Source organism: Sus scrofa, chromosome 6, assembly GCF_054392235.1.
Source record: "Sus scrofa isolate SSC_HxYL_T2T_F1_AM1 chromosome 6, Sscrofa_HxYL_maternal_Yorkshire_Landrace_v2.0, whole genome shotgun sequence".
Taxonomy (NCBI): domain Eukaryota; kingdom Metazoa; phylum Chordata; class Mammalia; order Artiodactyla; family Suidae; genus Sus; species Sus scrofa.
Genome location: NC_139388.1, coordinates 141777045 through 141802109, shown reverse-complemented (window position 1 = coordinate 141802109; position 25065 = coordinate 141777045). Strand labels below are relative to the sequence as shown.

At 38.6% G+C, this 25065-nt stretch overlaps 1 protein-coding gene across 1 annotated transcript in view; it reads left to right on the top strand.

Moving 5' to 3' along the window:
- Window positions 1-16006, top strand: part of MSH4 (mutS homolog 4) — a 181757-nt gene extending 165751 nt beyond the window's left edge. Inside the window, exon 18 of the mRNA XM_084964673.1 lies at window positions 14986-16006. Within this exon, the coding sequence (XP_084820799.1) occupies window positions 14986-15021 (36 nt within the window). The 3' untranslated portion in view covers window positions 15022-16006. The remainder of the gene's footprint in view (window positions 1-14985) is intronic.
- The last annotated feature ends 9059 nt before the right edge of the window (window positions 16007-25065 follow it).

Here is a 25065-nt window from a genome sequence, read left to right as displayed (position 1 = left end):
GATTGATTTTCGGATATTGAAGAATCCTTGCATCTCTGGGATAAATCCTACTTGATAGTGGTGTATGATACTTTTAATTTATTGTTGGATTCAATTTGCTAGTATTTTGCTGAGAATTTTTGTATTTTTGTTTACCAGTGATATTGACCTGTAATTTTCTTTTTTGTGGTATCTTTGATTTTGGTATCAGAGTGACAGCCTTATAGAATGAGTTTGGGAGTGTTCCTTCCTATGCAATTTTTTGAAATATTTTCAGAAGGATAGGTGTAAACGGTTATTTAAACATTTGATAGAATTTGCCTGTGAAGTCATCTGGTCCTGGACTTTTATTTGTTGGAAGTTTCTAAGTCACAGTTTCTTTCTTTTTCTTTCCTTCTTTTTTAGGAGAGAGATTTTATTCTTTTAAACCATTACACATTATTTTTTTTTGTCTTTTTAGGGCCGCTCCCATGGCATATAGAGGTTCCCAGGATTGGGGTTAAATTGGAGCTGTATCTGTCAGCCTGCACCACAGCCATAGCCACATGGGATCCAAGCTGCGTCTGCAACCTATACCACAGTTCATGGCAACACCAGATCCTTAACCCATTGAGTGAGGCCAGGGATTGAACCTGCATCTTCATGGATCCTAGTTGGGTTCGTTAACCACTGAGCCATGCAGGGAACTCCCAATTTTGTCCTTTTTAAAATGGCTGAATAATATTCCATTGTATGTATATACCACATCTTCTTAATCCATTCATCTGTCAGTGAACACCTGTCTTTCTCTTTCTGACTCATTTCACTTAGTATGAGAGTCTCTAGTTCCATCCATGTTGCTACAAATGGCATTATTTTGTCCTTTTTTATTGCAGAATGGTATGCCATTATATATATGTACCACATCTTCTTAATCTATTCATATGTTGATGGGCACTTATCTTTCTCTTCCTGACTTATTTCACTTAATGTGAGAGTGTCTGGTTCCAACCATGTTGCTGCAAATTGAACTATTCTTTTTTATGGCAGAATGGTATTCCATTGTTTATATGTACCATATCTTCTTAATCCATTCATGCGTTGATGGATACCTAAATGTTTCCTAAATGAATGTTTCCTAAATGAAAACCTAAATTCATTTCGTGTCTTGGCTATTGTTAATAGTGCTTCAGTGATCATACAGTTGCACATATCTTTTTCAGTGAGTTTTGTCCAGATATATTCTGAGGTGTGGGATTTCTGGATCATGTGGTAGTTCTCTATTTAGTTTTCTGAGGTATTTCCATACTGTTTTCCATAGTAGTGGTACCAATTTACATTCCCACCAAAAGTGAAGGAGGGTTCCCTTTTGTCCATATCCTCTCCAACATTTGTTTTTTGTTGACTTGTTAATAATGGCCACTCTAACTGTTGTGAGGTGGTACCTCATTGTAGTTTTCATTTGCATTTCTCTAATAATTAGTGATGTTGAGCATTTTTTCAAGTGCCTTCTGGCTATCTGTATGTCTTCCTTGGAGAAATGTCTGTTTAGATCTTCTGCCCATTTTTCGATTGGGCTGTTTGGTTTTTTGTTGCTGTTGAGTCATATTTTCTTTTTCTTCCTGGTTCAGTATTTAGAAGATTGTACCTTTCTAAGAACTTGTCCTTTTCTTCTAGGTTGTCCCTTTTACTGGCATATAGTTGCTTATAGTAGTCTCTTATGATCCTTTGTATTTCTTTGGTGTCCATTGTAACTTCTCCTTTATCATTTTTCTAATTTTCTTGATTTGAACCCTCTTTCTTTTTTTCTTGATGAGTCTACCTAAAGGTTTATCAATTTTGTTTAACTCTTCAGAGAAGCAACATTTAGTTTTAATGATCTCTATTGGTTTTTTCTCTATTTCATTAATTTCTGCTTTGATCTTTATTGCTTATTTCCTTCTACTAACTTTGTTCTTTCTCAGATTGCTTTAGGTGTAAATTTAGGTTGTATATTTTAGATTTTCTTATTTTCTGAGGTAAGCTTGTATTGCTATAAACTTCCCTTTTAGTACTCCTTTTGCTATATCCCATAGGTTTTGGATTTTTTGTTTTCATTGTTATTTCATTGTCTAGATATTTTTAAATTTTCTCTTTGATTTCTTCATGATCCATTGACTGTTTCAGAACATATTGTGTAGCCTATCGACATTTTTTTTTTGTGCTTTCTTTTGTAGTTCTTTTTATAATTGATTTCTAATCTCATAGAATAGTGTTTGGGGCATATATGTTGACGATAGTAACATCCTCTCCTTGAATGAATCCCTTAATCATTAAGTAGTGTCCTTCTTTGTCTTTCTTTATGTCTTTTGTTTTAAAGTCTATTTTGTCTGATATGAGCGTTGTGACTCCTGCTTTTCTGTCATGTCTATTGGCGTGAAATATTTTTCCCCACCCTTTCACTTTCAATCTATATGTATCTTTTGTCCTAAGGTGAGTTTCTTGTAGGCAGCATATTGAAGGTTTTTGCCTTTTTATCCACTCAGCCACTCTGTGTCTTTTGATTGGGGCGTTCAGTCCATTGACATTTAAGGTGATAAGTGATAGATGATTATTTATTGCCATTTGAACCTCGTGTTCCAGTTGATTCTATGGTTCTCCATTCTTCCTTTCTTTTTTTTTTTTTTTTTTTTCCTTTTTGGTTGGATGGTCTCCTGTTATTATCTGCTTGAGTGTATTTTTTTTTCATTTTTTGCAAATGCAATATTTGGTTTTGGCTTGTGGTTGCCCTGTTTTTTAAGTATGCTAACCCCTTCCCATAATTGTGTGTTTTAACCTGATGGTCCTGTAAGTTCAAACACTTCATTACTATATTAAAATTAAGAAGAGAAACATACAAACAAACAAACAAAAAGGGTTATTTATTTCCTAACATCCCTTGCTCACATTTTATGGTTTTGATGACTCTTTTTTATTTTTTTTCTTTTTAATTTTATTTTGTTTGAAGCATGTTCATGATTAAATCTGTATGCTGGCTTATTTGAGTGACTGCTCTCTGATTGCAGTTTCCTCAGTCCTAGTTCTTCCTCTTCTTCTTTTTTTTTTTTTTCTTTTCTTTTTTCCTCCCTTTCCTTCCTTCTTTTTGGTTTAGAGAAGCCCTTTCAATATTTCCTTTAACCTGGGTTTTGTGTTGCTGTATTCTTTAAGTTTTTGTTTGTTGGGAAAAATTTTTATTTCCCCTTCTATTTTAAATGATATTCTTGCTGGATAGAGTATTCTAGGTTGCATATTTTTTCCTTTTAGCACTTTAAATATCTCTTGCCATTCCCTCCTGGCCTGTAGTGTTTCTGTAGAGAAATCAGCTGATATTCTTATGGGGGTTCCCTTGTAGGTAACATTCTGCTTTTCTCTTGCTGCCTTTAGGATCCTCTCTTTATCACTAACTTTTGCCATTTTTATTATGATGTGTCTTGGTGTGGGTCTATTTGGGTTCAATTTGTTTGGGGCCCCCTCTGTGCTTCTTGTATCTTGAACCCAGTATCCTTTAGATTTGGGAAGTTTCCATCGATAATTTCTTCAAATATATTTTCCATCCCCTTATCTTTTTCTACTCCTTCTGGAATTCCTATTATGCGTAGATTGGCCCACTTTATATTATCCCATAGGTCTCTTATATTGCTTTCCTGTTTTTTGATTCGGTTTTCTGTCTGTTGACCGGATTGAGTGATTTCCATTATTCTATCTTCCATATCACTGATTCATTCTTCTGCATTATTCATTCTGGTTTTTACTGCCCTTAGTTCAGTTTGCATCTTTGCAAATGAATGTTCTAGTTTTTCTTGGCTCCTCCTTATATGTTCTAGTTCCTTTCTGAGGGTATCTGCATTACTGTTCATATCTTCTCTTAATTTCTTCAGTATTTTCACTATTTCTCTTTTGAACTCCAGGTCTGTCTGACTGCAGAGATCTGTTTCATTGTTGACTGTTTTAGGTGAGTTCTCCTGTTGGTTTGACTGGGGGTGGTTTCTCAGCTTCTTCATCTTGCTTGTTGTTTTCTTTCTCCTGAGGGAGTTGTACTCTCTGTTATCGGGCAGTGTTTGCCTTGTCACTGCCGTGGAATATTTCCTGAGGGCTGGCGTTGTTGGTCAATCTTTTTTGAGGCAGTGTGGCTTTTCTGGAGTGTTGATGGGGCTAACAGGGTTTCTTTGAAGCAAAGGAGGACTTCCTGAGGGCAGACAGGACTGGGAGGTCCACACCACGATGGTAGCAGATTTCACTTGGTCATGCAGAGCTTGCTCTGGTGTTTTTAGTCTGTGGGGTTCTTTCAGGGGGTTGGCGGTGTTGGGCAGCTGCTCCTCAGAAGTGCAGCCCCCCCTGGGGGCTGTAGAAGCTATCTGGGTCACTGAGAACCTAAGAGGCTCTTCCCTAGGGCAGCCCAACTCAGAAGGATGGCCTGAGAATGTAGGTGGATCTTTTCACAGTCTGGCCAAGCTTGTTGCAGCTTTTCTGGGCTGCAGGGGCTCCTCCAGGGGGCTGGTGCAGCTGAGCAGCTATTCCGCAGGAGTGGGGCACCCCCTGGGGACTTGGGCGGGTAGCAGGGCTGCTGGAAAGCCAAGAGGCTCCTTCCCAGGGCAGCCCTACTCAGAAAGACCGTCTGAGATCTTTTCCTGGCTCGGCCAAGCTTGTTGCAGCTTTTCTGGGCTGCAGGGGTCCTGCCTGGAGCTGGCAGTCCTATGCAGCTGATCCACTAGGTCACCCCCTGGGGGCTTGGGCAGGTAGCAGGGCCACTGGAAACCCAAAAGGCTCCTCCCAGGGCAGCCCGACTCAGAAAGACCATCTGAGATCTTTTCCCAGCTCGGCCAAGCTTGTTGCAGCTTTTCTGGGCTACAGGGGGTCCTGCCTGGAGCTGGCAGTCCTATGCAGCTGATCCACTAGGTCTCGGCACCCTCTGGGGGCTTGGGAGGGTAGCAGGGCCGCTGGAAATCCAAGAAGCTCCTCCCCGGGGCAGCCCGACTCAGAAAAACCATCCGAGAATTAGGCAGATCTATTCACGGCCTGGCTAGGCTTGTTCTAGCTTTTCTGGGCTGCAGGCCTTTTCTCCGTGGCTGGTGGAGTTTGGTGCTGCTCTGCGGAGGTGTAGCCCCTCCAAAGGGCAAGCAGGCCTGTGCAGGGACAGCCCCTGTGGTGGTAGGCTTCAGGCAATTGTTGAGGCCAGCCCTCCTGGATGGCAGGCAGCCCCAGGTTGGGCGAGAGCGTAGGGGGTGGTGGGGGTGGGGGGAGGGGATGCACTGGGAAGCACAGCTTTCAGTTAGCTAGCGGGCCTGTAAGCTTGCTGTGGTGTCGGGAGTATTCTATGGGGACCCACCCCTTCTTTTCTCCCCTCCCCAGCATGGGCGCAGACCAGGCTCTTCTCCCAGGTTCCCTCTGATGTGGCTGTCCACTTGTCTGCCCCTAGAGTATTGCTCCCTTCCTCTGCGACAGCTTTGTCTTCTAGTCTCCCAGGCAGTCTCTGCCCTGTCAAATGGTTTCTAGACCTCCCAAGCAGTTTCCGCTCTGCCCCGCCCCCCCAGCCCTTTCTCGGGGACTAACCTCTGGAGCCGAGGTCTCAGTGCCCAGCCCCCACCCAGGCATCTCAATTTTTGGTGACTGTGCCCGTAGTTCAGGTGGTCCATTCGGTTCTTGATCGGCCTTTCCATACTCCAACTTACTGCTACACTCTTCTCTGCATCTGGAGATTGCTCCGGTTTGTTTGATCTTTCCCCCGGTAGGTGACTTTCCAGGGTGCGGGATCCCTTTCTCCTCCGCAGTTCCCTTTCGGGAGCGCCCATCCTGCTCGGATTCACCTTCTCTCGCTCTCCTCTTTTCTCCCGTTCTGCCTAGTAATGTCACGAACTTCTTGCCGTTATTGGAGTTTAGGTTCCTCTGCCAGCGATTGGTTGCTGTTCTGTGTGAGTCATTTATTCTGTAGATGTGCTTTTTTTGTTGTGTTTGTGGGAGAGGGCGAGCATGTCCCCCTACTCCTCCACCATCTTGTCCTCTCCTCAGAATAGTGTTTGGAAAGATGCTTGATATTTCAATTTTCTTAAATTTACCAAGGCTTGCTTTGTGGCCCAGGGCTATGTTCCATGTGCAATTGAAAAGAAAATGTAGTCTGATGCTTTCAAATGGAATGTTTTATAAATATCAGTTAAGTCCATCTGGTCTAATGTGTCATTTAAGACTTGTGTTTCCTTAATGATTTTCTGTCCAATGATGTAAGTGGCCTGTTAAAGTCCCCCACTATTTTTTTTTTCTTTTTGTTTTTTAGGTCCAATCCACAGCATGTGGAAGTCCCCAGCCAGGGGTCAAATCAGAGCTACAGCTGCTGGCCTACATCATAGCCACAGCCATGCTGGATCTGAGACACATCTGTGACCTACATTGCAGTTCATGGCAGTGCTGGATCTTTAACCCAATAAGCAGGGATTGAACCTGCATCCTCGTAGATACTAGTTGGTTTTGTTACCACTAAGCCATAATGGGAACTCCAGTCCCCCATTGTTTTTGTGTTACTGTCAATTTCTCCTTTTATGGCATTTAGCATTTGCCTTATATATTGAGGTACTCCTCAATATATAAGGCAAATACACACACACACACACACACATACGTGTGTTATTATCTTCTTTTTGAATTGATCCTTTGATCATTAGGTAGTGCCCTCTTTATCTCTTTTAACAGTCTTTATTTTAAAGTTTATTTTGTCTGATTTAAGTATTGCTACTCCAGCTTTCTTTTGATTTTCATTTACATGGAATACCTTTTTCTATTCCCTCACTTTCAGTCTATATGTGCCCTAGATCTGAAGTGGCTGTTTTGTTGATAGCATATATGTGTTTTTTTTTGTTGTTTGTTTGTTTGTTTTTTATCCATTCAGTCAGTCTATGTCTTTCGGTTAGAGCATTTAATTTGTTTATATTTAATGTCATTATCAACATGTACATTCTTATTGCCATTTTCTTAATTGTTTTGGATTTCTTTTTGTAGGTCTCATTTCTTGCTTTTCTCTTTTGTTCTCATCTCTTGTGATTTGATGACTATCTTTAGTGTTATGTTGGATCACTTTTTCTTATTTGTGTCTGTATCTATTATAGATTTTTGGTTTGAGGTCACCATGAAGTTTTCATATAGCAGTCTGTATATATACAAGACAGTTTTAGGTTGCTTTTCTCTTAATTAAAATGCAGTTCCAATATCCTGCATTTAGTCTCCTCTTCTCATGATTGCTGGTTTTGATACCATGTTTGTGTATGGGTGATTTCCTAACTTTAGTGTATGTTTGCCTTTTCCAGTGCGCATTCTCATTCATAATTTTCTTGTTTCTAGTTGTGGCCTTTTTTGTCTAGAGAAATTCCTTTAGCATTTGTTTTAAGCTAGTTTGATGGCACTGAGTTCTCTTAGCTTTTGCTTATCTGTAAAGCTTTTGATTTTTTCATTGAGTCTGAATGAGAGCTTTGCTGGCAGAGTATTCTTAGTTAAGTTTTTTTCCTTTCAACACTTTAATTATATTATGACATTCCCTTCTGACTTGCAGAATTTCTGCTGAAAAATCAGCTGATAACATTATGGGGATTCCCTTGTAATTTGTTGCTTTTTTTTTTTTTTTTTTTTTTTTGGCTGTTCCTATGACTTTTGAAAGTTCCCAGGCAGGGGATCCAACCCATGCCACAGCAGCAGCCTGAGCTGATGCAGTGACAACACTGAATCCTTAATGCACTGCACCATGAGAGAACTCTCTCTCCTTGTTGCTTTTAGTATTTTCTATTCATCCTTATTTTCTGTCAGTTTGGTTAATATGTGTCTTGGCATGTTCCTCCTTGGGTTTATTCTGTATGAACTCTCTGCACTTCCTGGACTTGAGTGTTTCCTTTCCCATGTTAGGGAAGTTTTCAGCTCTTACCTCTTCAAATATTTTCTCAGGTTCTTTCTTTCTCTCTTCTATGTCTGGCACCCCTATAATCCAAATGGTGTGTTCAATGTCCCAAAGATGTCTTAGATTGTCCTCATTTATTTTTTACTCTTTTTTTTTTTCTTTTTCAGCCCCCCACCCCATGGAATATGGTAGTTCCCTAGACAGGGATATAATTCTAGCCAGAGCTAAAACTTATGCCACATCTGTAGCAACATAGGATCTTTAACCCACTATATCTGGCCAGAGATTGAATCAGTGTCTTCACAGAGATAAGCTAGATCATTATCCCACGTGCCATGGTGGAAACTCCCTATCACTTTTTCTTTATTCTTTTCTACTTCAGTGATTTCTACCAGTCTGTCTTCCCACTTGTTTATTTGTCCTTCTGTGTCATTTATTCTGCTATTGATTCCTTCTAGTGTATTTTTCATTTCAATTATTGTATTGATCATCTCTGTTTGTTCTTTAAATCTTCTAGGTCTTTTAAAAATCTGTCTTATGTCATCATGGTGTATGATTCAATTCTTTTTCTGAGATGCTGGAACACCTTTACTATCATTACTCTGAATTCTTTTTCAGGTATATTGCCTATTTCCACTTCACTTAGTTATTTTTCTAGGGTTTTATCTTGTTCCTTCATCTGTAACATATTTCTCTGTCATCTCATTTTGTCTAACTTTCTGTGTTTGTGGTCTTTATTTCTCAGGCTGTGGGATTGTAGTCCCTCTTGCTTCTGGTGTATCCCCCCTGGAGGTTGTGTTTGATCCAGGGACTTGTGCATGCTTCCTGTTGGGAGAGACTGATGCTTGTCCATTTGTGGGTAGAACTGCGTCTTTTCCCTCTTATGGGCAGGTCCATGTCAAGTGGCATGTCTAGAAGCAGGACAGCTTTAGACAGATTGTATGTTGATGGGTGGGACTGTGTTCCTACCATGTTGGTTGTTTGACCTGGGGCACCCAGCACTGGAGCCTTCATGTTGTTGGGTGGGGCCAGGTCTCATTGCCAAAATGGAAACCTCTAGGAGAGTTTCAGCTGAAGAATATTTCTGCCCCCAGTGTCCCTGCCTCCACAGTGTCCCTGCCTCCACTGTGAGCCGCAGCCAACTCTCTCTCCCTCAGGAGACCCTCCAAGACCTGCAGATAGGGCTGACCCAGGCTCTTATAGAGTCACTGCTTTGCTCAGGGTCCCACTGCATGTGGAAACCTTGTGTACACATGCACTGATAGAGTCTCTATTTCCCCCAATCCTGTGGAGTTCCTGCACTCAAGCCCCACTGGTCTTCAAAGCCAAATATTCTGGAGGCTCCTCCTCCCAGTGCCAGACCCCCAGGCAGGGAAGCCTGACCTGGAGCTCAGAACTCTTACAGGAGAACCTCTGCAATATAAATATTTTCCTGTTTGTGGGTTGCACACCCAGCAGGGATGGGACTTGATTATATCACAAAAGCATTCCTCCTACCATCTTGTGGCACATACTAATTTTTAAATTTTTTTGTCTTTTGTCTTTTTAGGGCCACACCTGTGGCATATGGAGTTTTCCAGGCTAGGGGTCAAATCGGAGCTGTAGGTGCTGGCCTGCACAGGATCCAAGCTGCATCTGCAACCTATGCCACAGCTCATGGCAACCCCTGATCCTTAATCCACTGAGTGAGGCCAGGGATCGAACCTACAACTTCATGGTTACTAGTCGGGTTCTTTTTTTTCATAGTTATTTTTGAACATTGAAAAATAAAAGGAGAACAGTTATACTTGATACATATATTTGCATCATTTAATAGTTTCTGGGACTTATCTGTTGCTGATAGGTGTTTAAATATAAATTTTGGTTCATAACTTCTGTCCAGAATCCTGAGGGTTGTAATTGTGGTTCAAGGGCTGCCATAGGGTGAGGCAGATACAGATGCCAACCAATATGTGTCTGGGACCTGCTCTCCTAGGCTTGAAGTGTACATTTCATGTGTTTCTGTGTTATTATTGTACAAACATTCCCTTTTGCAAAATAAATGCTGCTAAAATTATTTAACTACTGGGTTAGTGTTCTCTTGTACTTTAAGGTTAAAAAAAACATTAAAAAACAAACAAACAAACAAAAAACAGTGTATAAAAATATTCTACCAGTTATACATTCAACTCTTGTAAAGTAGATGGTTTTTTTGGATTCTTCCCTTCTTTCCATTTTTCTGAATTAATTTTATTGTTTTTTGTACATCCTTAAATGAGGTGCAGGGAAAGTGCTTTGAAATGGCTCTATTAGGGTACAGACTTTTCTTTTCTAAATAGTAATGTGTCTTTTAAAATAGGAATTTTAGTGATAATGAAAAGAAACTGTGTACCCTTGAAAATTAGTATATAGAGACTTATGGTGATACTATATTCTATTTGAAGAAAATGGCAATACTGAAAAGAACACAGACCTTTTTATGTTTTAAAATGCTATCGAATTCTGAATGCCAAATAGTATTTAAAATAAGGGATGACCTCTCTATACAGAAATATTTAATCAAGAGAGAAATATAATCACAACTGGAATTTTAAAAGGTGACAGGAACTAATGGGAGATTATAATAGTTTTGGTCATAATGTTCATAAAAAAAGTCTCTGCTACATAAATCATATAATATTTATAACTTAAAGGCATTTGTAATATTACATTTTCAAGAATCTTGTAAAAATTTTTATCTTTATTTATAGAGTAGCATTTGAATTAAAAAAAACACATGATTTTAAGAACCAATATGTGCTGTCTATATTTTTCAAAATATGTGTATGCATAGAGTTCCCATTGTGGCCCAGTGGAAACAAATCCCACCATGAACCATGAGGTTGCAGGTTCAATCTCTAGTCTTGCTCAGTGGGTTAATGATCCAGTGTTGCCATGAGCTGTGGTGTAGGTCGCAGATGCGGCTCAGATACTGCATTGCTGTGGCTATGGCATAGGCTGGCAGCTGTAGTTCCAATTGGACCCCTGAGAACCTCCATGTGCCATGGGTGCAGCCCTAAAAAACAAAACAAAAAAAAAAGTGTATGCATATGTGTGTGTGTGTGTGTGTGTGTATGAATAAAAATAAATGTTAAGATATACACATCAAAATGTTAACACTGGATATTTCTTTCTAATGTGATTAATGGTGATTTAAGTTTTCTTCATTACTTTCTTTCTTTTCTAAATATTTGCCCAATGCACATGTGTTTCTTTTGTAATCAGGCAAGCAAAACCAAATAAATTTTATATTTGAGATCAAGATTGTAACTTTTTGGTCATATTGTGGTATATAAAAAGTAGAATTGAGGTCAAAATGATCAACCAGTTAAGAAGGAAGAGAAGTCAGGAAAGGATTGGGCTGGAAGAAAATGGGACTACATTTTTCCATGGCCAAAGACTAGGTGAAGCAGGAATGAAGAAGGGATCTGGAAGGATGGAAGTTGCAATCTGGGAGTACAGTATTAAAGTCTAATGTATATGAGATGGGAAAGTCTATTGAAGACAAGGTCCATATTAGAGCCTAGAAGTCGAGTTAAGGTTATTGTAGTTTAAGAGCCCATCAATCTTATTACAAGATCATTATATGAATTGTCCATTGATGTTGGCAGGAAGATTTTAAAAGTTAGGGCAGATAAAAAATGTGAATAAAATTCCATAATCTTCCTTAATAAGGGGTAATGTCAAGTGTATAGGTGACAGCAATGAGGAGTGCTCAAAAACATTGTAGTGGAGTGGCTTAAGTTTTAGATGATTGATTTATCATTTTAGATATTTATGTTCATTTTATATTTTTATATATTCATTATATTTCATATATATGTAAATCTCACTTATTTGTTTTATTTTCATATCAATTCATAAAATATGAAATGTCAGTATACATTGTACTTAGTACAAAGCCTTAGGGAAAATAAAGCTTTCTATTTTGAAACCAACACATTATGAGTACTACAAAATGTCTTTTAGGTCCTTGGAGGAAAAATTGCTTTACTTGGTTGTTACTTAATCAGTAATGATAATATGTATTTTAAAACTCTTACCGAAAGGATATAACCAGCATATTAAAAAGAAGACTTTATAAAAATACATGCAATGAGCATCCAGCAGTTCAAAGTGTTTTAACATCTGAATCACATGAGCATTAGGGTTTCTAAAGTCTTTCCTGTTTTGGAGCAGGAACTTTTCATCAGATTTCATCAGACTATGTTCCTTGCATAAATCCTTTCATTGCTCTAATTCCATGCTAAGCGATCAATTTTCAAACTACTAATTCTCCTTTCAAGTAGTCAATTCTGATATGATACCTGGTTCGAAATGTGAGCTTGTTTCTATACAATTGATATACTAAGGAACAAATTGAACTTAATATGAATTATGAATTTCAAGTTTATTTGTGCATGATTTTATCCATCAGAAACACTAGTTCCATACTCTAGCCATCTTGTTTTTTCTCTTTCTGTTTCTCTAGGTCACCTTTTAGAAATACCAATACTCATTGACTAGCAGAGAACATAAACTAAAATCAGTATGTTTGGATACTTGCTTAAAGCTAATTTTGTTTTTAAAATAAAATATTTGGTCAAAAAGTATGTTGAAATGAAAAGCCGTTGTTGTGGAATATTGCTGCATTTTGTCAATTCGTCATTTCAGTGCATAAATGAGCATTGATTATATTATGTATTTTAACAGTTGTCTTGAAACAAATGGACATTTCTCTCTCAAAACAAGCACATAAGTAAACAAAAATACAAGTCAGTACCTAGTAAACAAGAATATCTACTGCTCTAGTCAGCTCCCTAAAATGAAAAATTATAGAGGATTTTGTTAATTGTGGTAGGCTTTTTTTTTTTTCCCCTCTACCTTTGTTTGGGTAAGTCTGTCTTTCTGTGAGTATGTATTTATGTACAAGTGGCCATCCTCTCAGTATTAAAGAGAATATCATCTGTGGGAGAGAAATAGACAATAATGAACCAAACCATAGAAGTTTTAGGCTGTGGATTATACATCTTTGTTCTTGTTTCAGCATTTTTTTGTATTTCTCTGGGAGGTAGCATACACTTTTATAACTAAGAGGGACAAGATAGAATCCCTTGTGCTTTCTGCTGTGGTTTTTCAGTTTTGGTTTTAATTGTTGGACTGGTAGAGAAAAAGAAATCTTTTAATTTAATTGTAAAGAATTAAAAAGAGGAGTTCCTGTCATGGCTCAGTGATAATGAATCCAACTTGTATCCATGAAGATGCAGGCTCAGTCCCTGGCCTTGCTCAGTGGGTTAAGGATCTGAGCTGTGGTGTAAGTTGCAGACATGGCTTGGATCCTGCGTTGCTGTGGCTGTGGTGTAGGCTAGCAGCTGTAGTTTTGATTCATCCCCTAGCCTGGGAACTTCCTATGTTGTGAGTGAGGCCCTAAAAAGATAAATAAAATAATATAAAAAATAAAGGATTGAAAAGACAGCAAAGTACATGGATGTAGAAAGATTGGGGCTGGAGTCGCTTCTCACAGAGGGAAGAACTAGTCAGTCCTTATACACCCATGCAGCAAATTAATAAACTTCACTGATAAATGATATCCAAGAAACAGCATTTCTCTGCTTACTTTCTATATGGCTAGTTATTTTTGTATTTTCATATAATAGGCATGATTTACATAAATAACATCTGTCTCTACTAGTGGAAAGAACATTGTATTGAGAAGGAAAAAACCTTGATTGAACTCGATCTACAGTGAATTAAATGCATAATTTTGGGCAAATTGCTCGTAAACTTCCTGGGGCTTAGTTTCTTTTTTTGTCAAGTGAATATGTTATTCACATAATTTCTCTCTTCTTCTCTAGCTCATCTCCAAATTATCTGATGTAATCTCCATATATAATTCCTCAAATCCAAGTCCTAAGATATGTTTTCAGATCTTTTTTAAAAATACAAATCCAGGAGTTCCCATCATGGCACATCGGAAACAAATCTGACTAGGAACCATTATGTTGTGGGTTCGATCCCTGGCCTTGCTCAGTGGGTTAAGAATCTGGCATTGCTGTGAGCTGTGGTGTAGGCAGGTAGCTGCAGCTTTGATTAGACCCCTAGCCTGGGAACCTCCATATGCTGCAGGTGCAGCCCTAAAATAAATAAATAAATAAATAGATTAAATTAAATTAAATTAAAATACAAATCCAACAGAAATTCATTCATCACATTTAATTTTTTTTTCTCTTTGGGCTTCGAAACAGTTTCCAAACTTCTCCTTTTATGCTATTTCTGTGAAAATTATGGAGTATTCCGCATTCTGTAGTTATCTCATTACTTACTCATACTGCAATTTAACTTCTCTTTTAATATTTACTATAATCTGCCTTCATTAGATTCAGTTATAAGCATTATTAATAAAATCTGTTCTTAGGTGATATTGGAGTATATTTTGAGTCATAACAGAAAGAGTATTCTGACAGATCGTCCCACTCTTAGTGGTGCAAAGTTTGATCCTTGATTAAGATGGTAACCACCAGATCACTATTTTTTCCTCTCTAGCTCTTAAATTTTATATTTCTTTGACTTTCAGTGCCTTTATCAGGATCTTTTATTACTGTACTCTTGGATTTCCTAAATGTACATGCATCCTATCCATAGTTGCCAAATAGGTCTTCTAATCATTTTATCTCCTTAGATCAAGCGCTCCCAGCTTCATAATAGTATCTAAAATCCTTAACCTTATAGTCCCAAAACACCTTTTATTTTGCAGTTCCCCCTGGCAAGCCCCTTTCTGCTCCAACCAAATTCATTTGAATTTTTTTCTGCTATGTATGGTCTTGTCATTCCCATCCTGTTCTTACTGTCCTAGTGCCTTACTCCAGAATCCTTCTTATGAGTCCCCCCTGGCTTATGTTTATCACCCTTCTATGATTTATTCCATGTCAGCACAATCATTCCCTTACTCAGTTTTACTTAATAATCACATAATCAATTTATGCATATACTTTTATAACTTTCAATACAACTGGAAGTATTAGCTTTTCAATACAGATATTATGTTGATTCAAAGATATAGTCATTGAAAAAGTTGAAGAAAGTGTAAATCCACTGATAAACTTGTTTAAAGAATTCCGTTTTTCTTTTTATGCCCACAGCTATCATCTATTAGACGAGAAAATGGGTCAGCATAATAATGATGAATGAAAATACTGAAAATACTTTATAAAGTCAAGGAAGCTACCCTGTGAAACGGGGCTATGATTCAGCAGTTGTTGAGTTTCCCCTTCTAATTTCAGGTAAGGTGTGATGTTTATGGGGCTTATATTTCTGGAATTGGGCAGTTTGTTCCACATGGAGCTTTTACGACTTGCTAGGAAATACTGCTGTGCTTGCTGATCATTCATTCACTGATAAACTTTCCCATGGACTTCACTCAGTTTTTCACAGTGATGTGGCTGGATTTGGGGTTATAAGACCTGGATTTAAGGATCGGCTCTCCTCCTTTTCTTATGTATGACTTTGAACAAATCTTTTAACCCTTTTGAACTTTAATTACCTTATCTGCAAGCAAACAAACAAACAAACAAACAAAAATCCTACTGTGTATCTAGGGTTGTTGCAAAAGGTAAATTAGGTAATGTGAAAAACTCCTTGTGACTCATAAAACAGCATCCAATTGTAATGGGCTATGATTTATATTTTTCAACCTATTGAGGAAATTTTAAAAAAAAAACCTCTTTTAGGAAAAAATTTTCTATCTTCTACCTCAAAATTGTGTAATATTTTTCTCTTTTTTTCAACTAGAAAAGAAAGATGTGATTGGTTTTTTTTAAAGCAATGAAATTGGACATGAAGAGAAAAAGAATTTCTTTTTCTTTGGATTCCTTTCTAGCAATATGTTTTCAATTGTTTTGTTATTGTCATTCCTTCTACATTATGGTATCGTGTCTTTTTTGGAATTGTTCAATAATATCTTGCTGATTTATTTACACTGATCCTGGATTCAGGGTTAGCTTTACCCAGCTGAACAAACTTCTCCATTCTTATGTTTTCTCTTTTTAACATCTTTGCCGTTAATCAAGTTCAGTGTATCAGTCATTCCTGCAACCAATATTTATGGCATATTTGCTATGTAAAAATCATTCTTCTGTTTTTAACTTAAAATTTTTAAATGTATAATTGCTGTCCTGAATTTCATTCTTGTGGATAATGAACAATTTTAACTACCTTCTAAATTTTCAAGGCACCATGGCCTTATACTTGTGGCTCCTATTCTCAAGATGTCTTCATGTTATTCTGGGAGACACACAGAGAAACAATCGCAATAAAATTGTGGGTATGGAAAGGAGAAATGAAGAATTTACAGAAATGAAGAATTTATAGAGGAGGGATGATTTATGAGTTGTAGTAAATGAAGGGAGACTATTTATTATAATGTGTGGTACTTTCAATTACAACAGGTTTTGATTTTTATTTAGAGAGCATTTGGGAATAGTACTGTGGCACTACTTGAGATGGATATTTGCCATCTATTGGTGTGTAGAAAATTACCTCAATATGTTGGAAAAGTCACACTTTAGCTCTTCTGCCACATTCCGTTGATGAGAAAGGAGTCACTAAGTCCAACCCACATACAAAGGGAGGGGAATTAGGCTCTATGTTTTAAAGAGAGGAATATGAAAGAATTTTCAGACATATTTTAAAACCACTGTAGACTTCCCTCTAGCCAAAAATTGTCTATATTCTTATCACATTCAGAATATACTTAGTCAATCCCAAGAATCTCCCCACAAAGTTTCATCTTTTAGAGCATCACCTTTAACTCTAGGAGCACATCATCTCTGTTACATTCAGGTGTGGATAAGGCTCCTCTGATGTAGTTCCTTAACTACATTAGAGGTCCCATTTATTCCTGTCCTGGAACTTTTAAAGCAATATTTGCTGCTGCAACAATTGAGGTCTAAGTTTAGGGCAGTCTTGGCCCAAGTCCCTTTATGCATATCTCTCATAGTTGCCTCTAGAAATTTCTGAGATGGACTAAGCGTGGAGATGAAGTTTACCTCATGGCCACCATATGCGCTAGGCTGAGATTTCATTCCTCAAGAAAATTCTTCATTCATCCCTTCCACCTCAAAGATGCTCAACTGCGTTGCCTAATGACACAGGATTGTTAAAATGAATACCATGTAAAATCACAGCCCCAAACACAGTTGCACAACATAAAAATGCTCTATATTGGAGTTTCCATTGTGGCGCAGCAGAAATGAATCCAACTAGGAACCATGAGGCCATGAGGTTGTGGGTTCGATCCCTGGCCTCACTTGATGGGTTAAAGATCTGCTGTTGCTGTGAGCTGTGGTGTAGGTCACAGTCGTAGCTCAGATCTGGTGTTGCTGTGGCTATGGTGTAGGTCGGCAGCTATAGCTCTGATTAGACCCCTAGCCTGGGAACCTCCATATGCCATAGCTGTGGCCCTAAAAAGCAAAATAAATAAATAAATAAAAGTGCTCCATATTTATTGCCTTCATATTACATTTAAAAAATCCCTTCTCACAATCAATTACTAGTTATTCTGTTGCATAGGGACAGTTTTGAGGGAGCATTTGCCCTGACCCGCAGAAGAAGCCCCAGCCCCAAATTGTCTCTAGCCAGTCACAGTGGACAAGAATATTTTATAGGCAAGTGGCATGTTTGAGGTCCTCAGATACAACAAGTAACAGTTTAACCAGCAGGTTTATTTTTCTTTTAATTTAAACATGTTTTATTTTTTTAAATGACTTTTATTTTTTTCCATTATAGCTGGTTTACAGTGTTCTGCCAATTTTCTACTGTACAGCAAGGTGACCCAGTCACACATACATATATACATTCTTTTTTCTCACATTATCATGCTCCATCATAAGTGATTAGATATAGTTCCCAGTGCTATACAGCAGGATCTCATTGCTTATCCATTCTAAAGGCAATGGTTTGCATCTATTAATCCCAAATTCCCAGTCCATCCCACTCCCTCCCCCTTGGCAACCACAAGTCTATTCTCCATGTCCATGATTTTCTTTTCTGTGGAAAGTTAACCAGCATGTTTAATCAGCAGGTTTTACACTGCATTACATGGAATGTCAGCTTCCCAGATAGGGTCAAAGGGAAGCCCACTGCCCATACTGCTCCTTGATAGAGCCAGTCCCACATGTTAAGATCTGTCATTTTCAACCCCCTACTTCCAGGTACCTATTTCCATACTAATCATGACTCTTGATTGCAATTCAGAACCCAAGTTACCAGGTGGGAGAAGAAACGGAAAAGATAATAAAGTTGCCAGTTAATTATACATCAGTCCCAATCTAGTGATTGGGAGCCTAATCTTGCTATTAAGGTCTTAGTTTCATCTCAGGTAAAATTTCTATCCTTGACGTCTGAGTAGGGTCAGTGAAGGACACCAGAGGATGTGGACTCCTCTCCCTTCATCTTTTCCCTCCCTTCTCATGTGCTTATGCCCTTAGTGGCATATGTGGTGGTGGGGTAGGGAGAGAGAGCTGTCCACTTGAGAGCTGTCCACACCTTAAAGATAAGGATGTGAATTCCTTTCTGTTGGTGATGTTGGTGATGCTGGTGACATAAAGAGCTGCTCATATCTGGAGATCATTCCTGCCACAGACAGCAGGTTCCTCATCATCTGATTGGCCTAATTATAGGTGATGTGCACTCTCAGTTGTGCTCCCCTGATCCAGCTCTGGGCCTGGGGAATCCCCAGAGGAGGATGCTCCCCTCTGACTTCAGCCCCTACTTCAGAATAGTATACCATATGCCTTTTCAGGTGTGTGGTTTCTCACTAGGTGGGTGGCTGTCTCAGGCAGCCTGATATCCCTCTTAACTTATTTCTAAATCTCCACCAGCCAGTAGCATGGAAACCTTTGGTTTCTCCTTCTTGAAGCCACGGAATAGCTTGCATGCTTTGCATAAGCTCTGTAACATCAGCTCTCAGCAACTCCTGGTGCTCCTGGGACTTCCAGCTCTTTCCAGGGTGAGACAGGAAGACAGGTGGAGCACCTTCACCTTACTCACAATCCTCTGCACCACTAGGAAAATGGTAAAATGGAGAAAGACCAGTATCAACCTGTGGTTTCTTCCCCAACCATCTTTTTCCTTCTCTCCACTTCTAGCTCTCATTTTTTAGATGATAAAGAAAGGACTTAGCAAATATATTCTGCTAGAAGACCACAATATAGAAAACCATGTGTTGAGGAGTCTAGCACTAATGGACTTAGTGAACTTGAAAGGTGAAACAGTATCTTTTGTTGTAAACAGTGAGGTGTTACCAAAGCACTTTGCACCATCATGTTGGATTAATACAAATGGCTTATGTGACCCATCTAAATTCCTGTGCTGTAGCACTGAAGACCCTCCCTAACCTGAGCACCATCTATGGCTGGTCTGTTCCTCTCTCCACTTATCCCCTGAGTCATGAGCAGCCTCTGACTGCTCCCCACACATCATGCTGTTTCAATACTTTGGTGTCTTTTTCAGTATGCTTTCTCTATCCTAAGACCCCTCTTCTTTCCCCTTTCCCTTTCTCTCCATCACCACGACCATGCTGTTGTCTACCTTATCCTTATCTTCCAGGTTGAGCTGACTACTTCTTCCTTGCATCCTAGGAGGGATGGAAACTAGACTGTGATCTCTTTGAGGGCAAAAAGCAGGTATCACTCACCTTTATATTCCTAGGACCAAGCACAGTGCCTGGCTCAAAATAAGTGCAGAATACATAGTAAACTGAATTGAGATTCTGGAGGAAATTCATATTCAGCTTGTTCATTGATCTTGTAAGGACCTCTATATCTACTCTTCTACTTTTACTTGGGAGATTCATTTTGAGAACAGGTCATTTAAAACAACTTACATCATATTCTTTCTGTATGCTCTGATTGCATATCTTTCACCAGAATATTTTATAGACAGTAATTATCCTGTCACTCTTATAATATAGGTTCATATTATTGTATTGATTCGAATAGCTTATTTATTGAACTGCTATTTTTCTTAGAGATTCTCTTTCTTTCAGAGAAATACAGCTTTAGAAGATGAATAAAATATAGATATATGAGAAAATTCAAGAAAAAAATAGGGATTGGCCTCTAAATTCCTAACACAGTAATAAGCTAACTTTGATAGCATTGACTTAATAACTAACTCAATATAGATCTAAAAATCAGCCAATCTGTGGTTTCTCAAAAACATATAATTCAACCAACAAAGAACGGTATCATGAAATGAATTATAAGCAAGGATCATCAATATTAGTGTATTCATTTTGTGTTTTGAATCCAGAGAACAACCTTGGGATATGTTCACTTTCTAAAGAAGCTAAAAAATTTACCTTATGACTATTATTAGAGAGGCAGTTGCATTGTGGTATGTGCTGGGCACTGTACTTAGTAAGTACTTTGTTTCATTGCCCTGTTTAGATCTTACTACCCTGTTGTATTAATCAGGGCTCTCCAGAAAAATGGAACCAATGAGATATATATATATGTATACATAAAGAGATGTATTGTAAGGAATTGTCTTATATATATACCTAAAGAGATTTATTGTAAGGAATTGGCTCACATGGTTATGAAGGCTGGCATATATATATATATATATATATATATATATATATATATATATATACATATACACACACACACATAAAGATATATATATATATATACACATAAAGAGATTTATTTTAAGGAATACACACACACACACACACACACACACACACACACACATAAAGAGATTTATTGTAAGGAATTGGCTCACATAGTTTATGAAGGCTGGTAAGTTCCAAGATCTGCAAAGTGAGTTGGCAGGCTGGAGACGCGGGGGAGCTGATATTTCAGTTTGAGTCTGACGGCAGGAAGACGGCCAGTATCCCAGTTCAAAGGCAGTCAAGCTGGAGGAATTCTCTGTTATTTCAGTGAGGGTCAGCCTTTTTGTTCTATTCAGACCTTCAACAGACTGGATGAAGCCCACCCACCTTAGGGAGGGCAATCTACTTTACTCAGTCTACTGATTTAAATGTTACTCTCATCCCCAAATACCCTCACAGAAACACCCAGAATCATGTTTGACCAAATATCTGAGCACCTGGTGCCCCAGTCATGCTGACACCTTGTGGACCAGTCAGACCTACACAGTAGGTTCTGTGACTATCCGGCTTTTCAGATGAGGCAAAAGAGAGAGGTGGTATCACTTCCTTGTCACATACAACAGGTAAATGGCAGAGACTCTGCTCCAAGCCAGGTCTGACTGACAAAAGCACAATGTCTAAAACATTGGGAATTTAGACAGACCTGGGGTTTTTGTGAGAATTAAAATTTAAAAAAATAAATAGGAAAGCACATATAACTGGCACATACACTCATTATATGTAGTTATTAGTATTAGTAGTAGTACTAGCATTAGAAGTATTAATAAGGAGTTCCCATTGTGGCTCAGTGGTAACAAACCTAACTAGCATCCATGAGGATGCAGGTTCAATCCCTGGCCTTGCTCTGTAGGTTAGGAATCCAGCATTTCTGTGAGCTATGGTGTAAGTAGCAGACGTGGCTTAAATCCTGTGTTGCTATGGCTGTGATGTAGGCTGGCAGCTACAGCTCTGATTCGACCCCTAGCCTGGGAACTGCCATATGCCCGGAGTGCAGCCCTAAAAAGACCAAAAAAAAAAAGAAAGAAAAAAAGAGTATTATTTGTTAACATGCGCTTTTGTCCTCTCAGAATACTTGGTAGTAAGAATGCCGGAATGGACTTTAAATGAAGATATATTTGACCAATATTATTCTCTATTCTTTTCTTTGGTTTTGTGATAAATATGAAGATAAAAAATTCTAAGTCGCTAGATAGTTAATTTCTTCAGCATATCCTCTTACAAAACTAATATTACCTTTGGCAGAGATATACCCTATTTCTGCTGATGTCATTAGAAAATGGCAAGGTCAGCAAAATGAGAAATTGACAGCATCTTTGTCTTTCCAGTTTTTAATAAGTATTGTCAAAAGATATAATAATCAGATTTGAACTTGCTTGTCCTTGAGGTTACTTTTTAAAAAGCGTCCTGGCAAATCTAATGTGGGATCAAAAGCAGTTGGAAAAAAGTAGAAATCACTTAAGTATACTCCCTTATTCTATGTGATAGAAATAAAATACTTACTCCCTTGCAGTGACTCAGGTGCTAGTATATTTGTTTCTTTTCCCTAGGGTGTGAGTGAATGTTGATAAAGGGAGCGCTGGTGAATTAATAAACTATACTTTCTAATGTGTAGACAAAAATATTCTCTTTGAGAATAAATGATCTTTAAAGACTTTGCCTCCAAGCCCCCCAGCCTCATTTACAGAGCAAGATTCCAGGCAAAACTGTGAAATTAGTTATATGTATTTTTTATTCTTCCTCTTCTGCCATTGCATTTCCCATTCTTCCACCCCAAATTTTCATGTTCTTTCATCTCCACATTTTGTGTTCTCCGCAAAGGCTGTGATAAATGCATAGCCATTAAGATACAATGACTTATAAGAATTACTGTGCTCTTTTTACCAATCCTCTTTATAACTTAATAAGCTTTATAATTTAAAAAGCTTTAATTTTAGGTATCAATGGGACTGAGGAGGGATTTGCTCCAGTCAGAGGGACCTTGCTGGAGTTGGCAAAATCACAGTACATAGAAAACAGGCTCCTTCTGCGTTCTTAGACATTAAAGAAAGCCTTGCCTTTTTCTTATTTTCTAGCTAATATGGGCTCTAATTCCAGCCATGATAATAACAGTGCAGTCCCCCTCACCCAATTCATTCTAGTGCTTTCTTCATCCTGTTTCTCTGCGCTATATCAATGCTATTGTCTCCACTTAGAACACCTTCCTCTCCCCTCTCAGGGAATCCATGTCCCTTACTTCTAAAGAGCCCAGCTTCACAAAAATTCTCTTCCATTCAAGATGTAAATCATTGAGAAAATAAATCATCATCCAAAGAAGCAACTATGAAAGAGTACAAGATAATATACAACCAGTAGCCATTTGTGCAGGGGCTGGTGATAGATACCTGAGTAAAACATCATCCTGACCCCCAAGGAACTTACCTTCCTGTGATGGACACAGAAAAATAAACAGAAAAGTATAACATTTTGCAGAGGAAGCAACAGTAGCAACAGGCACAGGACATTAGTGGACAGAAAGGAGGGGGTACCCCAATGCAAGGGTGCATTGTCACCTGGACAGCCCTTAGAAACTGCATTATTTCAGGGGTTGTGCCACATGATTTACTTTCTCTAACTTTGCTGAATAACTACTCCATTGCAGTTATAAAAGAAAACATTTTAGTCTACTAGAACCAGTGAAAACACACATCAGAAGGAATGTTTCTTACAAAGGGCTGTAGTCAGACCACAAGCACTGTTAGATGCTGTCACTTGCCCCTCCAGTGTCTCACACTCAATGATGAAGGTACTGCTGGGTCACTTACCTGGTTACAGGCTTCTCTCCTCCTGGTTTGGAAAGATCCTTTCATGCTAGCAAGCCAAGTCCTTAGAGTCATACCAACAAGCTGTGTTTGGCTCTTGTTTGTCTGTAATAACCATATGAAGGGTGTTTAAATTCCTAAGTCATTGGGGGATTATGGAGAGGTGATTAAGAACCAGCCTGCTGAGGTTTGAGTCCAGGCTTCATCACTTATTAATGGTTTGACCATGGGAAAAATGCTTAAGTGGATTATGGCTCTTTCCTAGTCTGTACAATGGGAATAATAATAATAATAATAATAATAGCTTTACCTCATAGGATTGATGTGAGAATTAAATGAAATAATAAAATTCAAGTTCTTCATACTGCACCTGAAACCTAGTTATGTTAGTTTCCTAGGCCTGCTATAACGAAAGACTATGAACTACGTGGCTTAAAACAATAGAAATTAATTTTCTTACAGTTCTGGAAAGTAGAAGTCAGAAAATGAGGTGTCGTCAGGGCCATGCTCCCTCTGAAGGCTCTAGGGAAGGATAGTTCTTTTGCCTCACTCTGGTGGTTGCTGGCAATCTCTGGTGTTCCTTCCCTTGTAGGCGCATCACGCCCATTTCTTTCTCTGTCATTACATGTTATTCTCCTTATATGTCTCTGTCATTACATGTTATTCTCCTTATATGGCCTTCTGTAAAGATAGCAATGATTGGATTTAAGCCCCCCCAATCTAATATGATTTCATCTTGATTTAACTAATTATATCTGCAAAGACTCTATTTCCAAATAAGGTCAATCCACAGGTTCCAGGTGAACCTGAATTTTGGGAAAACACTATTCAACCTAGGATACCTAGTAAGCATGTGATAAATGTTAGTTAAAACACACTCACTCGTTTTCCCACACACACATACAAACACAAAACATAAAACACATACCTACGCACAGGGGAGATTCTGGGAAGATGGCGACTTCTCATTCCTCTCTATTCCAACTCCAATATGTCCATTTTTCTGAGCCAAGCAGCTGGGGCTTCCCACAAGAAGGCTCTGAGGATGGGTATGCAGCTGGTATAGAGAAATAGTGTAGGGATATTTTCACTCTGGGTCAGTCCTACAGGAGAGTTGCTATCAGGTACAGTTTCCCTGGATCCCAAGGAGTTGAGGAATAGCTGAGCAGGTGGGCTGAATCCCCTTTATTCCAGTGAATGAGCAAATGGGAGGAAATTGGGTGCAGAGGTGATGGATAGGATATGACAGCCCGCCTGCTGCTATAGCACCTGCCCCAAAGAACAGAGAACAGTATGTTTTCTTCAATTTTCAGGCCTTTGGCCATTAAGGAACCCCAGCAGCTGTATTTGCACCTCCATAAGTAGTCAAAGGAAAATGACAAGGCACACTAGTGACCCAGGTAGAGAGAGGAGGCTGAGTGTGACTCTTGGAATGGACTCCTATTGAAATATAGTTGCTGGAGAAGATAAAGGATAGCGTGGATAAAACAGTGAAAAGAGCATTTAAGGTTATAAAAAGAGCACAGAAAAGACTGTCTGGAATTAAAATATGATTTATAAATGAAAACTTTCAGTTGTTGGAGAGAGAAGAGCATTGTCTCAAGTCAATAGCTGAGTACTGGTCTAGAAGATAAAATGTATCCAGACACAGAGCAAACTTTCAAAGAAATGGAACTCCTGATAGAAAAGGGAACAAACTTGGAGGAAAGATCAATTAAAAACATCCTATAGGAATTCCAACT